This window comes from Coenobita brevimanus, chromosome 57 (assembly GCF_032717465.1).
Source record: "Coenobita brevimanus isolate Jiangsu-jjx chromosome 57, ASM3271746v2, whole genome shotgun sequence".
Taxonomy (NCBI): domain Eukaryota; kingdom Metazoa; phylum Arthropoda; class Malacostraca; order Decapoda; family Coenobitidae; genus Coenobita; species Coenobita brevimanus.
In genome coordinates, this window is record NC_137010.1 from 4,716,101 (window position 1) to 4,736,281 (window position 20,181).

At 40.1% G+C, this 20,181-nt stretch overlaps 1 protein-coding gene across 1 annotated transcript in view; it reads left to right on the forward strand.

Annotated features, from left to right (window-relative positions):
- LOC145402211 (C-Maf-inducing protein-like) overlaps nucleotides 1-15,249 on the forward strand; it is a 105,291-nt gene extending 90,042 nt beyond the window's left edge. Inside the window, exons 6-16 of the mRNA XM_080274329.1 lie at nucleotides 730-801; nucleotides 1,558-1,647; nucleotides 5,470-5,666; nucleotides 6,382-6,693; nucleotides 8,323-8,415; nucleotides 8,893-9,049; nucleotides 9,654-9,767; nucleotides 10,656-10,796; nucleotides 12,011-12,205; nucleotides 14,096-14,201; nucleotides 14,994-15,249. Of these exons, the coding sequence (XP_080130455.1) occupies nucleotides 730-801; nucleotides 1,558-1,647; nucleotides 5,470-5,666; nucleotides 6,382-6,693; nucleotides 8,323-8,415; nucleotides 8,893-9,049; nucleotides 9,654-9,767; nucleotides 10,656-10,796; nucleotides 12,011-12,205; nucleotides 14,096-14,201; nucleotides 14,994-15,118 (1,602 nt within the window). The 3' untranslated portion in view covers nucleotides 15,119-15,249. The remainder of the gene's footprint in view (nucleotides 1-729; nucleotides 802-1,557; nucleotides 1,648-5,469; nucleotides 5,667-6,381; nucleotides 6,694-8,322; nucleotides 8,416-8,892; nucleotides 9,050-9,653; nucleotides 9,768-10,655; nucleotides 10,797-12,010; nucleotides 12,206-14,095; nucleotides 14,202-14,993) is intronic.
- Nucleotides 15,250-20,181: the final 4,932 nt, after the last annotated feature.

A 20,181-nucleotide genomic window follows, 5' to 3' on the forward strand; every position in this document is an offset into this window, starting at 1 on the left:
AGATGGTTATTTGTGTGTTTATAGTAATTGTGTGGTGAAGACATGGCTGAGAGAGAGAGAGAGAGAGAGAGAGAGAGAGAGAGAGAGAGAGAGAGAGAGACCCTTATCACCACCACCACCCTCACCATCACCACCACCATCATCATCATCACCACAACCACCATCACCACCACCATCACCATCATCACCACTGCCACCACCACCTTTACCATCACCACCACCACCATCACCACTGCCACCACCACCACCACAGTCTCCACGAACGAGAAAAGAAAAAGAGAAACAACCAAATCATGAAGGGAAGTGAAACATGCATCATCATCATCATCTCACATCCAAGTTTCACCTCCCTCCCCAAGACTATATCCACACATTATTATTTATTTATTTATTTGTCAGTTTAATTACGTCATCTCTCTCTCTCTCTCTCTCTCTCTCTCTCTCTCTGTTCATCTGTCTGTCTATCTGTTCATCCATCCATCCATTCATCCATCATCCATCCATCCATCCATCTATCCATGCACCCATCCATCCATCCATTGATCCATCCATCCATCCATTGATCCAGCCAGCCAACGTTCCATCTGTCTGTCTATTTCTTCATCTATCCATCCGACCATCTATCTATATGTCTATCTGTTCATTCATCCATCCATCTATCTATCTACCTATCTATCCCCACAAGTCCTGTACCACTTTTTTAATATATCTTTTTTATACATATTTCAGAAAAACATATACAAATACCGGAATGTGCTACGTACGGCGCAGAGACCGGAAGTGTTACTTAAGGAACTCAAAGTAAGTACCATTTGAGTTATATTTAGTACATTTTGAAGTACATTATAACTCAAGGTAATATCAAAGTTACATTTAGTACATTTTGAAGTACATTATAACTCAAGGTAATATCAAAGTTACATTTAGTACATTTTGAAGTACATTATAACTCAAGGTAATATCAAAGTTACATTTAGTATCTGAAGTACATTTTGAAGTACATTATAACTCAAGGTAATATCAGTTACATTTAGTACATTTTGAAGTACATTATAACTGAAGGTAATATCAAAGTTACATTTAGTACATTTTGAAGTACATTATAACTCAAGGTAATATCAGAGTTACATTTAGTACATTTGACTACATTATTATTACTATATTTTGTTAGATGATAGCGTTACATTACTTCTGTACTGTACTATATTATTCTGAATTCTGTGTAATACTGTAAGATTGGTGAGACACAGAGCCCTCCTTAACACCGTTGCCTGAGCGATTTATTTTGCTTATTACCCTTGATGTCGTCTTGTGTGTTAGATATAGTTTTTTGAAATATCGATAAAAGTAGATAATTTAGAGGTTTTGTGGAAAATAAGCCGTATTATATATATATATATATATATATATATATATATATATATATATATATATATATATATATATATATCCTATACTAGTCCTTACTGCCAACTATGACATTAAGTTAAGGATGGCGTGGCAGTTTGCGTTTCGCCAGGTAAACGGTAGTGTGTTGATTAGTGCTGTGTATTGCAGAACCTGGTGCAGCTGTCCCTGGCCACCCCACTGCACGACCATACCGTGTGTAGAGTGCCGCTGGAACTCGCCTCTTCAATACTCACTACGGTAACGTCTGTTGTTATTATTACTGTTTAACTAACGGATCACATAAACATATTTCTGCTTCACACACACATACATACATACGTACACAGATAAACATACACGCACATAGAGAGAGAGAGAGAGAGAGAGAGAGAGAGAGAGAGGCATATGTACTGTATAATTATGTAATAGAAAAAAAAAAACTGGAGTGAACCATGATAATCCATCCGTCCTACTTCTTAATTCTTGACTATTGGTGCATTATAGGATCCTACTGTCATTTATGTGATCATTTTTATATTTTCGTGTTCAATGACATCAAATCCATTATTCTCTCCCTCTTTCTCTCTCTGGCACTTATTCACGTTAGGTTTTTCCTATTTTTCCTCTCTCTCTCTCTCTCTCTCTCTCTCTCTCTCTCTCTCTCCCTCCCTAGTGACCATAGCAACCGCCTACCTCTCCTCTCTTCCTATTTCAAGATCATTAGATGAATGCTTGAAATTCTCTCTCTCTCTCTCTCTCTCTCTCTCTCTCTCTCTCTCTCTCTCTCTCTCACTTATCCACGTTACGTTTTTTCGATTTTTCCTCTCTCTCTCTCTCTCTCTCTCTCTCTCTCTCACTTATGTTACGTTATGTCGATATTTCCTCTCTCTCTCTCTCTCTCTCTCTCTCTCTCTCTCTCTCTCTCTCTCACTTATGTTACGTTATGTCGATATTTCCTCTCTCTCTCTCTCTCTCTCTCTCTCTCTCTCTCTCTCTCTCACTTATTCATGTTACGTTATGTCGATATTTCCTCTCTCTCTCTCTCTCTCTCTCTCTCTCTCTCTCTCTCTCTCTCTCTCTCTCTTTTCCTCCCTTCTCCCTCCCTCCCTTCCCCCCTCTTTTTCTGTCTCACCTGGCCTCCCTCCCTCCCTCCCACTCACACTTAAAGCAGACCTTCCCATCCACTCTCTCTCTCTCTCTCTCTCTCTCTCTCTCTCTCTCTCTCTCTCTCTCTCTCTCCTAGCTACTATATATCATCCCTTCTTTATTGCTTATTATCTTTATGTCTATTTTTTTATCTATCTCCTTTATTTATCTATCTATATCTCCTTTATTTGTTATCTATGTCTATCTTCTTTACTTGTTATCTCTGTCTATCTCCTTTATTTATCCGTCTATTCCTTTATTTGTTATCAGTATTTATCTCCTTTATTTGTCGTTATCTGTTGTGTTCTTGACCCCTGAGATAATATTCCTGTATTTTTGTTATTTTTGCATATATTGTTTTTTGCTTATTTCTGTGTGGTGATTTTTGTGTATATTCGTCTGTTTGAGGCTACTTATTCAGATAGATAGATAGATAGATGGATCGATGGATAGGTAGGTAGGTAAACAGATAGACAGACAGACAGACAGATAGATAGACAGATAGGTAGATAGACAGCTGGATGGACGGGTCGGTAGGTAAACAGATAGATAGACGGAGATAGATAAATAGAAAGATAGATAGATAGACAGATGGATAGGTAGGTAGGTAGGCAGGCTGGAATGTAGGTAGGGACAGATAGACAGACAGATGGACTGATAGATAGACTGATAGATACAGAAATACACATAACACATCTCTCTGTAGCTACACCACCCTCCCTACGTCAATCCTACTCTACATTACATTACACGTATCTTATATGTGCTCTCTATCATCTGCAATTACGTAGTTTATTCCATATTACTTTATTTTTAATTTGTTCCAGAATAAGAGTGTGTATTATTCATAGTTCACAATATTCTTAACGCTTTACATGTACAAAAAAGAAATCCTACACCCAACGCAGGACATACTGTACATACATACATACATACATACACACATACATACATATATATATATTCATACATACGTACATACATACATATATACATATATTCATTCATACATACATGCATACATATTCATACATACATACATACACATACATACTGTAAACATATTCATTCATACATACATACATACATATTCATACATATATATACATACATATTCATATATACATACATACACAATAAAACGTTGAATTAGAGCCAACGCAGGAAAGCAGTTACGAGGTTAGAGTCCTTGCTTAGTGCTCTCTCTCTCTCTCTCTCTCTCTCTCTCTCTCTCTCTCTCTCTCTCTCTCTCTCTCTCTCTCTCTCTCTCTCCTTTTAACTTCACGCCAACAGCAACCAAACACTTCACAGCCAAACAAAACTGACACTTAAAAAGAAAATAAAAATACTTCCATTAACAATCTGCTTCCACGAGACTTCCGTAATCGCAAAAATTGGTTAAGATCCTTTATGATGACTATTCCCCATGGTCTAAACCCACAACACGTTTCCAAGTTTAGGCTGAAATTCTACGGAGCCACCAAGCCACATTTCACTTCCACTCCGGTGCTCCCACGGAATGGTTTGGTCCTTAATGTGCGGTAGACTAGAGGCTGAGAGAGAGAGAGAGAGAGAGAGAGAGAGAGAGAGAGAGAGAGAGAGAGAGAGAGAGAGGGGGGTTTGGGAAGTGGAAATGTACCGAAACAATAGAGGAGAGAGAGAGAGAGTTCTTTCGCTGTCTCCCATCCTTATCTGCTGTGTGTGTGTGTGTGTGTGTGTGTGTGTGTGTGTGTGTGTGTGTGTGTGTGTGTGTGTGTGTGTGTGTGTGTGTGCCACTAGCCTCATCTCATAGCCGCAGTGGCGCCATACTTCCTAAAATGTGTGTGAGTGAAAGTGGGTGGCAGAGGAAGGGAGAGGCGCTGTTGGAGGAAGTAGCTGGTCTGTATTTTGTCGGAGTTGTTGTTATTACCTCCGCCAAGGTGGTTATGTTTTCACCCCTGTCCGTTTGTTTGTTGGTTGGTTGGATGCTTTGTGAGTAAAATTACACAAAAACTACCGGACGGACTTCAGCGAAACTTGGTAGAAGAATGCACCTTGGCCCAGAATAGACTCCATTAAATTTTGGTGCGGATCCGGATGAAGGTGCGGATCCAGGATTTTTTTTATTTTTTCACCTTAACATTGCGAGATAGGGCGTTTCTCGACATTTCTGTAAATTTTTCAGTGAATAGTGCGTGGATGTTGATGACGGAGGTATGCGCTCTACTGAGTGCCATTCAAGTAATTATTATTATTATTATTATTATTATTATTGTTGTTGTTGTTGTTGTTGTTGCTACTTCTACTATTACTGCTACTCCTACTACTGTGCTACTATTTTTTACTATTATTAATCTTTTTTATTTTTACTACTATTACTACCACTACTATTATTATTATTATTATTATTATTATTACTACTACTACAGCTACAACTACTATTGCTACTACTACTACTGCTGCTACCATTATTATTATTATTATTATTATTATTACTATCATCATCAACACCACCCTCACCACCACCTTCATCATCACCACAAACCTCCATCTTCACCACCATCATACCCCATAACAACCAAACTACCACCACCACAACTACCACCACCACTACCATCATACCCCATAACCAAACCCCCTCCCCCTCACCACCACCACAACCCCTCTCCCCCTTACCCTCACCACCACCACCACAACCACCACCCCTCTCACCAATACCCTCACCACCACCACCACCACCACCCCTCTCGCCCATACCCTCACCACCATCCTCACCACCCCACTCCCCCTTACCTTCACCACCACCACCACCACCACCCCTCTCGCCCATACCCTCACCACCACCACCACCACCACCACCACCAATCCCCTCTCACCCATATACCCTCACCACCACCCCTCTCCACCTTACCCTCACCACCACCACCACTACTAACCCCTCCATCTCTCCACCAGGGCGAGAAGTGGTTGACCCGGCAGATGACCGAGGAAATCATCATCACGTTGGCCCCCCTCCTTGAGAACAACCAGCCGTCTCCCGAGATCTGCCAATTCTTCTCCCAGCACTGCACCGACAATCCCCGCTCCTGCCTTGTTATCGACATGTTTACGCCTATCATTAAGAGGATACTTAAGCACAACGTGGTAGGTGGTTAATGATACTGATAATGATGAGGTTAAGAATGGTAATGAACTAATGATAGTAATAATAATGATGATGATGATAATAATAATAATGATGATAACAATAATAGTAATAATAATAATAACAATAATAATAAATAGTAATAATAATAATAATAATAATAATAATAATAATCAATCAATGGCACTGTAAAGCCAAGATACCACATTGTAAATCTCATCATTATTTATTTATTCATTTGTTTATTTACTGATTGATTGGTTGATTGATTTTTACAGGACTTAAGTATTTATTGACTGATTTTTTACACACGACTTATTTACTGATTGACTGACTGATTAAATGATTGACTGACTGATTAAATGATTGATGATTGACTGACTGATTACTTGACTGATTGACTGACTGATTAAATGATTGACTGATTACCTGACTGATTGACTGACTGATTAAATGATTGACTGACTGATTACCTGACTGATTGACTGACTGATTAAATGATTGACTGACTGATTACCTGACTGATTGACTGACTGATTAAATGATTGACTGACTGATTAACTGATTGACTGACTGATTAAAGAACTGATTGACTGATTAAATGATTGACTGACTGATTACCTGACTGATTAACTGACTGATTGACTGGTTAAATGACTGATTACCTGACTGATTTAATAACTGATTGACTGATTGACTAACTGACTGATTAACTGAATATTTTTATTTTTATTTTCCTCACAGGACTTCGGTAAATACCCCTACGTGCGTCGCTTCGTGCAAGACTACATCCAGGCGTTGAACAGCCAGAACGACGGACGCAGGGTGGTGCACGAGTTTGTTGATAGCATGCACGGCCCCACCAGCACGTGCCCTCACCTGCGCGTGTTGCCGAACCTCGTGGCGGTGTGCACGGCGGCGGTGTGCATCCTGGTGGCGGAGAGCAAGGACATTGAGCGGCTGAACTCAATCAACGTGGCGGCGGAGGAGGCGGCACATCACCTGAGTTGCTACCTGAGTGTGTTGAATAAGATGTGAGTAGTGTGTGTGTGTGTGTGTGTGTGTGTGTGTGTGTGTGTGTGTGTGTGTGTGTGTGTGTGTGTGAGAGAGAGAGAGAGAGAGAGAGAGAGAGAGAGAGAGTTTGATGTGAAACTCGATTACTGTGGCCGGGGAGCTAAAGGCCCAGAGAGAGAGAGAGAGAGAGAGAGAGAGAGAGAGATCTGATGCGAAACTCGGTTAATTTGACCGGGGAGGCCGCGAGAGAGACTGACAGACGGAAAGACAGACAGAGACAGATTTAAAGCGAACTCGATTAATATGGCCGGGGGGGGGGGGAGCAGCCGATCACCTGAGCCGCCACCTGAATGTGTTAATTAAGATATGACACCTGAGAAATTAGTACCTACATTGGACCCATTACCTCGCCCGGGACGGAGTTCGGCGAGGTATTGTTTTCGGTCGAGTTTCTTTGTTTCTTTATTTCTCTGTTAGGAACATTACGGCTAAACGGCAGAACGAAATTACATAAAACTTTCAGGATATGTGGGCACTGGTCCCAAAAGAAAGTGATTAAATTTTGGAGTTAATCGAGCGAACATGAAAAGTCAAAATCAAGGTCACGGATTGTCAGAGGGCTATAACTTGACACTGGTTGAAGGTGGAGATATTTACTATTATCAACATACAGGAACTCTCATATGGGCTTTCATTTGGCACCATGACCTTTGACTCTGAGTGACCTTGAAAGGTCAAACTCAAGGTCACGGATATTCAGCGGGCTATAACTCGAAACTGGTTGAAGATACATTAACTGTTATCAAGATATAGGTCGTCTCATGTAGACTTTCATTTGGCATCATGACCTTTGACCTTGAGTGACCTTAAAAGGTCAAACGCAAGATCACGGATTTTCTGAGGGCTATTACTTGAAAGCATTTGCTCCATTACCTTAGACTTTAATTGTTTACTGACACTAAATGGCAGTACCGATTCAGTATTTAACAGAAATAAAATAACTGCTGTCGGCGAGGTTCGTTGTGCCTGGAACCATTTGTTTAAGGGTGAATTTGGGCACTGAGTAAGTAGATTGAATAACCGATAAATAAATACAGGTGAAAGGAATTTAAGTGACTGCAGAAGGAGCATGGCATCACTTGACCTACTACCGGAATGTGTATATGAGAGAGAGACGCCAGCAAGACAAGGGTTTCCACGAGCGTAGTTAAGGTGTTTGTCTTGGTTCTGTGTAGGTAGACTGGTTAATGAACAGGTAGGGCGATACTGAGCACTACTAACGAAACAGTGCATCATCTAAGTCATGTTAAGTCTGGGGTGAGGGAGAGGAGTCGTGAGCAACATCCTGACCTTTTTACGCTTCATATTCAAGCACTCAGTAAACGTAAGCTGTTTTCCGCCAATTTTCAGCATCATGGCATCGCTTTTATATCCACTTTTGCTAGTTACAAGCTAAATTTCCCCAATTTTCAAACCTTCCCTCACCGATGTCCAGCTATCTTTCACCAATGTCCAGCCATCTTTCACCAATTCCCAGCTGTCTTTCACCAATGTCCAGCCATCTTTCACGCCCAGCTTTCTTTCACCAGTGCCCAGCTTTCACCAATGTCCAGCTGTCTCTCACCAGAATCTCCTCCTTCCCTGTGCAGCTGCGACTACGAGGACTGGAGACCCGGCTTGGCCCAGCTCCTGCAGCCCATCCCCTTCCCGGACGAGGCACTGGCTGACGAGGAATTCATCAGGTTCGAGCGTCCTTACTTTGCCTTTCATTTTTCATTTTCATCCGTTTTACCTGTCTGTCTACTTATTTGTCTATCTGTCTGTCTGTCTAACTATCTATCTATCTGTCTATCAATCTTACTCGCCTTTTATATTTGAATTCCACACTCCTTAGATTTATTGGATCATGCATATTCCTAATTTTTTGTATGGTTCTTTTGCATATTTTTCACTCTCATATACTACCAGCACTCAACATTACAGAGCTGCTTCATTAGTATACGTCAGGTATCACTACATTTGGATACCACGTAGTCTACTTAATGTAAAACGAGAAACAAAACTCTATCCTGTTTTGCGTACTGTCGCTTATAATCCGCTTCCATGCAGTTTTCCCGCCTGTAGATCTCACTCTCTGTTGTCATTCGCTTTGAGGTTAATTTTCAAGCGTATATCCCTTACTTATTTCCCTCCCTTTCCCTTTCCTTCGCCAACGCCAGACAAATCCTGCCAGTGGTCGAGAAGATAGGACTGGACCAGCGGTGTGAGGTGCATCAGATGGTGCTGGGGACGCGGGACGACAAGGAGGGATGGCTCAACGTTCTCTGCCCATCCTCCCTCGCCTGTGTGGACGAAGGGGTCGCTTGGGCTGGCATCGTGAGTGGTTTTGAATGTTCTTTTATTGTTATCTTTATTATTTTCGTCTCTACCTTATTTCCTTCATTACTGTCCGTCAGTGATATTTACTGTGTGTGAACTAGGGGGTGTTTGGGCTGGTACTGTGAATATTTAGTTTTTTTTTTTTTTTTTTTTTTAACTTGCCATTATCAGTCTCTGTTTTAGGATGTTTTTCGTCACTCCTCTGTCCACTGTATCTTGCGTATGTGAATTACTACTGCTACCACTACTGTTCTACTATCCCACCACCACCACCACTACTGCTAATGCTAATACTACTTCCACCACCACATATACACAACTCATAACCCTACCACAACCTCCACAAACACTATTATTATTACTACTACTGTTACTACGACCACCACATAAACACAATTCATCGTATAACCCCATGACTTTCCACTACCGCCACAACTACTGTTACCACCACCAGCACACGAACACATTTAATCTGATAATCCCATGTCTTACCACTGCCGCCACTACCACTACCACTCCTACAACAACAACTATTACTACTACTACTACTACTGCCACCACTATTACTACTACTACTACTTATATTTCCATTTCCCTACAGCTACGGACGTTAATTTCCTGCTGTTGCCGCCGTAAGAAATTCCTGGGACACCTGGTAAAGTCCCTGGGGGCGTGCATGTTACTGGCCCTGAGAGGAAATTCAACGGCGCAGGAGGTAAACAAACAAGGATTTTACTGTTCTTGCGTCATATTTAGGACGTTTAGTTGTGTTAGTGTAGTTATTATGTTGCTTGCGCGCGTTGGAAAGTTCACCTCTTCTGCATCGACAGTTTTATTCAGAGTTATCGGACTGAGGATGGGGTTATGGAGCACTGACTGACCCCAACACTACTCTCATATAAATAGGAAAAATACACCAAAACAGAAACCACAAACCACTTGATACAGGGGAGTCCGCAGGATTTTTTGTAAGGGGGGGCAAAATAAAATAAATCATACATATATGGGCGGCTATATCAAAATATACACACTCCAAATAGGCATAGACATGCAGTATACTTACATGAGTTACATGACTTACACTAAATTCATAGTGACAGAAAACATGACTCAAATCACTCAACCATCCTTAAACAAGAATTGAAACACACTTTGGAATTCCAAGGGGGGGTAACTGCCTCCCCTTGCCCCCCCTCCGAACGCCCATGACAATACATGGGGTTAAGAGAGCTTCAACGGGCATTTTCTTCTTTCTCTTTTTTGCATTCCTTTCTTCTACTCCCTTTTCTTTTCTCCCGTTTTTTAGATCCAACAATAAATTTCACTCCCTTGTCTGTTCTTTCTCCTTTGGCTATGATTTTAAGGAGAGCAAGAGCGTCGTAAGGATGAAGGGGTGAAGCATGTGCCACAAAGGGCCGTATTTTAAATCAGGTTTCGTTGCACCTCTTCCTCGGCGATTTATTTTCCATACTACTCCACTTTCTTGTACGCTGTTCATATCGTCTTAATATCGATACATAATATAAAAAAAAAGATAATGAGGTTTAATGTGGAGTATAGCTAAAGGAGATGTGTCACTAAAGCCGACTTGCTTCTCGGTCAGATTCTGTGCCTGATGCTGGAGTGGAAGCTGGTGGAGGGATCAGACCAAAGCCTTCAGGTGGTGACGACGCTACAGTCCACGCCATCCGGGAAGAGGAACTACCAGGCCTTGTGTGACAGACAGATGCATCTCAGGGAACTGGTGAGTTGGAACACACACACACACACATACTGAAGCACATATACACCACACCTTTCACATTGTCGCACTTCACAATACAACGCCTCAGTCCACCACTTTATTTAGCCACACCACATACAACAACACATACTGCCTCACCACACACTGACGCAACACATACTGCCTCACCACACACTGACACACCACATACTGCCTCACCACACACTGACGCACCACATACTGCTATTCCACACTGCTACGCCTCACACAACAAAACCAGTTTCCTGTTGCACAAATAATTTGGCATACAGTACCCTATCAGACCGAATAAATTTCATTCCAGTATACATACATACATTCATACATAGACACCGCTCGCTGGTGCAGTGGTAACGTTCCCGCTTGCCAACTGGTGGACGGGAGTTCGCGCCTCGCTCAGGTTGTGAAAAGTTTCACTGACGAAGTGGGTGGTTACTGTCCCCCTTGAGCAAGGGGACGGGTGTGTGCGTGTGTGAAGGTCACAGCCTTGCCCTTAGATCGGACTACCGTATATGAGCTCTCAGCTCCCTTCCGGAAGGGTAAAAAGCTGACGATCACGACCATCAAGTGATCCTGACCGGCCCGGTGAATTACACAATATATAGATAGATCGACAGATAGATAGATGGATGGATAGATAGATATTGTGTGTGTGTGTGTGCATGTAATTCACCAGGTCGGTCAGGATCACTTGATGGTCGTGATCGTCAGCTTTTACCCTCCCGGAAGGGAGCTGAGAGCTCATATAGTCCGATCTAAGGGCAAGGCTGTGACCTTCACACACTCACACACCCATCCCCTTGCTCAAGGGGGACAGTAACCACCCACTTCATCAGTGAAACTTTTTCGCAACCTGAGCGAGGCGCGAACTCTTGTCCACCAGTTGGCAAGCGAGAGCGTTACCACTGCACCAGCGAGCGGTGTGTGTGTGTGTGTGTTGCCCTACCTGCTTACAATACTGAATTGTATACAATGGTGAAAAGGAGAGATGAGGGAAGGGACGGAGAGAAGTAACAATTAAAAGATAAGAAAAGGAGAGGGTTGGGAAAAGTTATGGAAACCAGAGATGTGAAGAGACTCTGGAAGACACCATCATATCGATTTAGTTAAAGTCCATCTGCTCAGCTTGCCATTTTTTTTTTTTTTTTTTAAGACCCAAGCTTACATTTCACGTCACTAACTCTGTTTCCACTCAGCAACAGAAGGGCGGGCCGAGGAAGCTGACTCTACCGAGCCGCAGCACAGACGCTGATGTGAACCGCATGCTGTCCTCGGGGTCCTTCGGCAACCTGGAGTGTCTGTCCCTTGCCTTCACCCGCGTCACCAGTGCATGTGCAGAGCAGCTCATCAAACTGCCCACGCTACGCTACCTCAACCTCTGGGCCACGCAGGTACAGAAAGGAACACAGGAGAAAGAGAGTGAAAATTTGCCGAAACAGAGTTAAGCGTGGGAGAATTGGGGGGGGGGTTTACTGAGGTTCTGACAATGTAGGAGCATTGGCGATAAAATTGTTCAGACAGAATGAATTGTGGGAAAACAAATTTTCGAGAAAACTGAGGGGGATATAACGAAATCTGGGAGAACTGGCAAGAAAATTAAGACCAAACGAAGTGTAAGAACTGGAGGGAAGACTGCAGAGAAAGAATGAAGCGTGTGAGAATTGCTGAGAAAATTGAGACAATCACCTGAGGGAAAATTGGCAAGGAAAATTGTTGAGAAAAAATGAAGTATGCAAGAATTTGTGAAAATAAAAATGTTGAAATAGAATGAAGTGTGGAAGGATGAACCCCCTGTGCTAGGACCAGTGGAAATATAACTCTACAGTGCAAGGAGAGATCTTTGGAGAGACCATTACACAAAATTTTATAGAACTGGCGAGAAACCACACACCACAAAGCCAGCCAGGAGACAGGACGTGTGTGCTGGGCAAACCCCAGGTCCTGTCCTCCCCCCTTACTATTTATTAACCAGCCCATACCTCACTGACCGGGCTAATGTATGGTCCGGTCTGCACTATATGTGCTGGAAATCTTTAAACGAACGAACGAACGATGGCGAGAAAACTGAGGCAATGAATTGTAGGTAGATTAGCAAGAAAATTACCATGGAGAAGGGAATGGAGGAGCTTGGATGAGAAAATTGCTGAAACAGAACGAAGTGTAGGATGTTGCGGCATTTTTTTTTTTTTTCCAGGTGGAAATTCTTGAGCCAGGTCTTTAGTCTGCTACGGTTAGGCCAAGTTAGGTTAGAAAAAGACCTAAAGGGAGGGGAGAGAAAACGGTTCCAGTAGGAGAAGCGTGGTGTTTTTATCATCATTATCCTCTTGAAACTCTTTCCCAACCACAATGATGGGGTGAAGTAAATATCATAAACATGGAAGGAAACAGTACAAAAATGAGTGAACAGCAGCACTGTGAAATGGGCAACACCCTCGTTTGCACATTCGGAGGGAGTCAGTGGTGTTAGGTTAGACTAGACATTCTTTAACACCTATATACTGTATCGTTATCATTCATCAGATATTTCCCAACTGAAATTTTAACACTGAGTAAATTTGTATTGACTTCCATCCTTCATTGGGTATTGGGTGAATAAACCGCCAGACGCAAAGGCTTGTGTCATGAGGGTGAGCACCGTGACCTCATGGTGTCTGCTCTCACCCTTATCTTTATCTTTTCTTATAAATTGAACATTCAATTACTGTACCTAATATAAATCCGCATTATTCAATAAATGCTGAATTTTATCTTAGCTGTACAGTAAACAGTCTATGTTATTCAGTCCTTACACGAAAATCTCTTTAACTGAAACATCAGTAATCTCAGCTATTGTAATATGATTATGATGATGATGATGTAGTATCCAATTTTATCTTCCTGTATTTCCTGTGCAACCTTAAGTTTCATCTTACTGTAAATCCAGTTTTGTTGTACCCTTACGCAACCTCAACCCAACGCTTTCATCAATCAGTTGTAAACCTAATCTTACTGTACTCCTGTGTTTCCTTAAACTAATCATACCTAATGTAACCCAACTCAGTCCAAGTCTAATTTTGTTGTACCCTTATGTAATCTAAACCTACACTAACCCAACCCAAACTTCATTGTACTCCTATCTGCCCTTAACCTAACCAAACTTGACCCAACCTTAGTTCTGATGTACTCTTATGCAGCCCTTTATCTTAATATGTCAACTGCAATCTCAACTTCCATACAGGCTGACAACAACAATAATCCTATCTTGCTTGTGATCCACCTTAATGCCATCTTGTGTTTATCAGTTCGGTGACGTTGGTCTTCAGATGATTTCGGAACACCTACACAAGCTACAAGTGCTGAACTTGTGTGAGACTCCTGTCACTGATAAGGGGCTCGAGGCTCTGGCAGGTGAGTGATAAGGCTGATAACAAGCCATTTTGATACGTACAAAATTTATTATTCAACATGTACTGTACTTTCAGATGTTCGTTTCCTAAAATAGTTGGTTATTGTGTAAGTTATAAAAACTGACCTTATTTTGATAATCGATAATCGGTATACTGTTTAAAGTCATAATGCAATACAGTATAATAATGTAGCAACTCCTTCAGCCAGAGCAAGTCTATTTAATATCATTGTTTATCCTACATGAAAGAGATATCATCTTGCTGGAGGGGTAAAGTCCTGTGTATAACTTTAATGTGGACTGATATTTAATAACTTACAATCTCAGACAAACTGAGGAAGCTTAATCTGCTCTGAGGATTTATCAAAGCTGAATATATTTATCAGACAATACCTTAAAATCAAGAACACTATATCCCTCACCCCTCAACCATGACAGAGCTCACAGTAGGTGGAGATAATTACTGTATAACCAATCATTGCTAAATATTACAGCCAACAGCTTTAATTTAAGCTGTAGGTTATAATACTCAGCAATGATTTAACTCATATTTATTTAAACTGGTCATCATTAAGTACTTATCATGAGCTGCTAAAAAATATAACGTATGGTACTATTGTACAACCACAAGAATCAGTCATACCTTGATCAGACCCCCTTTCACCCTCTTCAAATCATGACTTTTTTGAGTCAGTGTGAATAAAACCCTAGGTATGGCCATCTCATCCTAGGTAGTAATGACTCTGGTAAATGGTGATGGAAACAGGCACATTTTAAGTAGCTTTTCTTTACAGCCATCAAGAGTCTACGCAAACTGAACCTGAACAGCACCAGTTTGTCAGTTCAGACATTTGAGACGCTCAAACAGATGCTGCCTTCCCTCCTAGAAGTCGATGTCAGATACACGGATGCCTGGTGACCAACGCCTCCTTCTGCTGACCCTCCTGACGTCAGCAGAACCCCGCAGGCAGGCCCCACTACATTCCTTCGCCGGGTTCTGAACCAACTCGGCCGTAGGAAGCGAGAAAGAGAACCACGCAAAATGCAGGATTCGTCACCTGAAGAGAAGAATAACACAAGGCGAGACTTCACCTGTTTCCCCAAATTTGATGGAAAGGCACTCACAAAAAGGAACAAGCTAGTGAAAGCCAAGAGCGAGGAACAGACTACAGTGGAAAGGAAGCGCTGTCTTGTCCGTGCCAGCAGTGTGGACCAACAGAGGACAGCAGCCCGTTTGTATTCCTCCGCTGAAAGCTCTCGTGCTGAGAGCCTCAGTCCACCGAAAAACAATGTCCTCACCCGAGCCAAAAGTGAGGAACACACAGCACAGACCAAAATAAAGCTCGTACGTGCAAACAGTGATGGCAGGAGATACAAGATAAGTAATTTGTTGTGTGAGAGGCAGAGGGCAGTGGCCAGCCAGGAGACACTGCACCACAGTGAGTAGTAACGCGGTGCCCTGAAGCAAAGATGTGCCCCAATGCAAAGTCTAGTGCTCTGATGCAAACCTTAGAAACTCTGTAAGTGGAGATATATTTATAGCTATTATGAAGCTTCTGGCAAAAAAAAAATAATAATAATAATGTGCTTAGTGTATAAACCTAGATTTTACTTGAACCTTTGAAGACTTGAAAATCATTACAGGTTATGGCATTTATATCTGACATCAGTAAACAGGTGTCAGTTCCAGTTTTAAGCTCAAACTTATCTCTGGAGAAAAGGAGTTGGATTCCATTAATGAAAGTGAGTGTCATTTTGTATAAAGTAGAAAACCCATGGTTACTTGAAAAAATAACTTTATAAACTTTAGCTTTTTTGTAGAAATATACTAGATGTTGGGAAGGGATTACTGTAAGTCAAATAGTTTCTTGTCAACTGCGTCAACAGCAAAGTTTGAAAACCTTTCTTCTCTACCAATACTGAAGGCTTGTTAAACCAAAGTTTACTAACTTATTGTTTGTATTCCCTATTTGAATACAAAATGTTTGTAGTTCCATAATGTATTTGTCTGTTTATATATATAGGCAACTTTTGTAAAATATGATATCATATATAATTAACAGTGGAAAAGAAGTAAAAACGTGAGAAATGACTGAAATATTTGTAGTTCACTTTATTTGAATAACATTACAATATGAGAACTGAAAACAATTATTCGCCATTCAAAAACAAGCCCATTCTTCCATTGCAAAAGGCTCCATAGACCCTCTGACTTGTTATTACATTCCCATATTATAGAATTGGTTTGTGGCAGCATCAAAGCATAATAGGCTACTCTGGACAAGGGTTTCGGAGTGTTCAAGGGCATTTAATCAATTATGGTTTTGATTACACGTTTATTATACTGATTATGCATTTACTGGTAAACATAATCATCTACTCTATTCATGGAGATCCACATCCAATGATTTTTTTTTTACATTATATCTACTCCCAGGGGATTTTCCTTGATCCAGGAAAGGCCTCTTGTACCGAGGGGATGGATGAAGGCTATTTCTTAACTCCTGTGGTTCCAGAATAAGTCTCCTTAAGCTGAGTGAACTAGTCTGGTTGCAGCAAGAACATAGTAGAATACGTTCTTGGGCTGAAAGGGATATTAAGCTTCGATGCTGCAGTCTTTCACGACACTAGGTGTAATGTGAATCCGAGCTAATGGCGTTGTTACTGAGAAATCTGACACAATCTCCAACTGTTATACGGTACAGTATCATTATTTACTCTGAAGTCAGCGTGAACAGAATACCATCGAAGAAACTGATGATAAAAATATTTATCATTATTATTATTATTATTATTATTATTATTATTATTATTGGATATTAATGATGAAACATACTCAAGAGTTACTGTTATTGTTATCATTATTACTGTTATTATTATTATTATTATTATTATTATGATGATGATGATGATGATGATGATAGTTATGGGATATTAATGATGAAACATACTCGAGTTATGATTATTACTATTATTTTAATTATTATTACAGTATTCCTGTGATTGTTATTATTATTAAGCATAGGGCTGTATATTGCAGTTCAAGCTGTTACCAAGATTTTACTTGAGTGGTTCCTTCATTATGATGATGTCTTTTTCATTTTATTCTTTGCTACCTCCAGATGATTTTATTTAACCTTGAAGGAAATTTCTTGCAGTGAAGGCAGTTAAGAACGAATCTCCATTCAGCTCCTCCACTGTGAAAAGTCTCCCCAAAGCTAAAAAGAATAAGAAAATCCTCAGGCAGTAGCAAGGCTTTTCCAGTAGGCTATATTGGCAATCTTCCCTCCTTCAATCAAACCACACTTTTTTTTTTTCTTTTTTTTTTTTTCACATTGTATAGAAGTACCATACACCTTGTATCAAATAAAACCTTTTCAATATCTGCTGTCTGTATCATAGCTGAAAAGTAAATACACGCTTTGGTATACATTTTGTGCTGTACGTGTGATATGTATGTGTATGGTTTACATGTATGTTTTTTTCTCTCTCTTTTTCTACTTGTACATTCTCCCTGCACCTTTGTATGCTGAACACCTAACACTCCTTTGTTACAATGATGTATAATTTGAGTTTATTCTTGCTACCACCAGATGATTTTACTGTATTCACACTTTTCAACCTGGAGAAGTTACACACAGCCTTCATTAATCCCTTCATTATGAGTAGTCTCTCATGTCAAAATCATGATGTATCAAGCATAAAATTTTAAAAAATGTCATCTGGGTGAAAGGGGTTAATTTCTTCATCATGATGACTTATTTTTTCATCTGGCTACCAGCTTGTGAGTATATTCAAGCTAGGGAGGACCTTTACTAGTAGTGGGGTTAATGATTGCTGTCTTGAACCCCTCAAGGTTGGGGGGGGGGAAAAAAAAAAAAAAATCCTATACTGGGGAAAATTGTCTGGGAATAGCAATAAAAAAAAAAAAAAATCCTGTGACTGAAAGGGTTAAGTTAAATACTTGAAAAATTAGTATTGTCGCTAGTTATTATCAGTAACCCGTTGAGATAAAGGACCTTTTTTTTTTTTTTTCCTAGTTTATTCTTGCAGTTATATACCAAAAAATTTTATTCAGTTTACAGATGTTTGGAAATAAAGGGGTTGGATATAACCTTCACAAACCTTTTCACCACTACAGGTTCTTACTAAAGTGAAATATTGTCTGGGGGAGGCAAGAATAAAATTTTTAAATTCATCATAGGGAAGTGGTTAGATGTTAATGGATGTGTGGTGATGATTTGTGACAATTTTTGACACCTTAAATGCTCTGATTTCCATAACTAGTCATAATAACTGTAAGACTTTTATTTTCCTCTATTTTTTGCTAGGCTACACAGTACACAGCTCCACAATTTGCAAGAGATCAGGGAAGAAAATGTTCAGAGTACTGTAGTTATATTAATATTGCTTTTTATGGCTGACTGTGTGTATCTGAGTGCTGCAATGGTTATATATACTGAGGAAGAAAAAAATCGCGAGTATACAGTATGTTGATTTGAGCGCACGTGCACACATGCATGCACACACACACACACATGCACGCACATGCTTTTAAGAGATTCAAAACTAATGCTATCATGATTAGGCTGTGCAACTAAAGGCATGTCCTATTCTTGCTTCTTTAAATATTTTCAAAATGTAATTATTTGCTATACAAGTCCATTTTTGTGTGATGTAGATGATTGTTGCTCTCATTAGCAATCTTAATTTTTAATAATTTCTAGTATATATATTATGAAAAGGAATGTGAACTGTAATCTGCTATTTCAGTAACAGTATTGCAGTTTGATCTGATCACATACCTCAACACTAACAATCCATGAAAGAGAGTGTGTTTTGTTCAGAATGCCAGCATTTAAAGAATAGAAACTGTAATATCTGTTACATTTATTTGCAATAAGAACTGGCTTTGTAGAATTAACTTAGTTCATGAAAATCTTCAGCAAATGATGAAAGTGAGAACTGAGGAAAATGAAAATAAGAATGCTAACCAGAATATGACTAAATACACAGAGAAAAATATCTATTAAATCCTAAACATAATTGTATTGTATTCAGTAAATAACTATGACTCATTAGTACATTCCTGTAATTTAGTGGTAATTTGGTCGACACAGCATAATAGGCTACGGTTAAAGATTGGCAATTATTTAGTGGTACAGCCTTATAAGTATTACACACCAAACCAAACAAGACCTTGCCTAACCATGAAAGCTACTTACTTCAGTCACAGGGTCATATTCCGAGTACCTTTCGAGATTATGCAACACCTTCACCTTACCTGTTTATTTTGCGCATTACATATCGGTATTCTTGTGTTTGTTACTGATGAAACTATGTCAATAATACAATGATACATTAGAATGCTGAGGTGTGATGTATAAAAAAAATAATTATGGAAGAGGTGCTATGAAGTTTTGTATGCCACCTAAAATATGACCCTTCACCTTGGCATCCTTCTCTCCTAAGCTTGACACTGAATTTTAAAAAAATTAATAAACAATGTAGTCTTCATGGTTTGCTTAGGTTAGGTCTTGTTAGGTCTGGTTTGTGTATTACCCATATTTAAGGCTGCGCAAATAAATTTAATCATTACTAAGATTAGGTGTATATCAATAAGGGCATCCATACTGTAAGCCACATTTTTCCAGTCTAAAAGTCAAAATACTGTAACATAAGTGTGCATGCTGTAATCTAGGCTTCAGCAATAGCTATAATTGTAATCCCTCTAATCCGATGACACAGTTTTCATCTCAGTCTTGCTATTTTAGACAATTTTACCCAGCCAAGGAGAGACTTTTCAATCTATAGAGGTTAGAGACAGCCTTCATTTACTCTTTCACAGCCAAGGGGGGCTCTCCTAAGCTGAATAAAAATCATCTGCTGACAGCAAGAAAAATGCAAAGAGCCATCCAATTCATGGGGTTTACACTTTCACTACTGTGAATATGCACTCTGGTTATTTTATTTAAGCCAGCA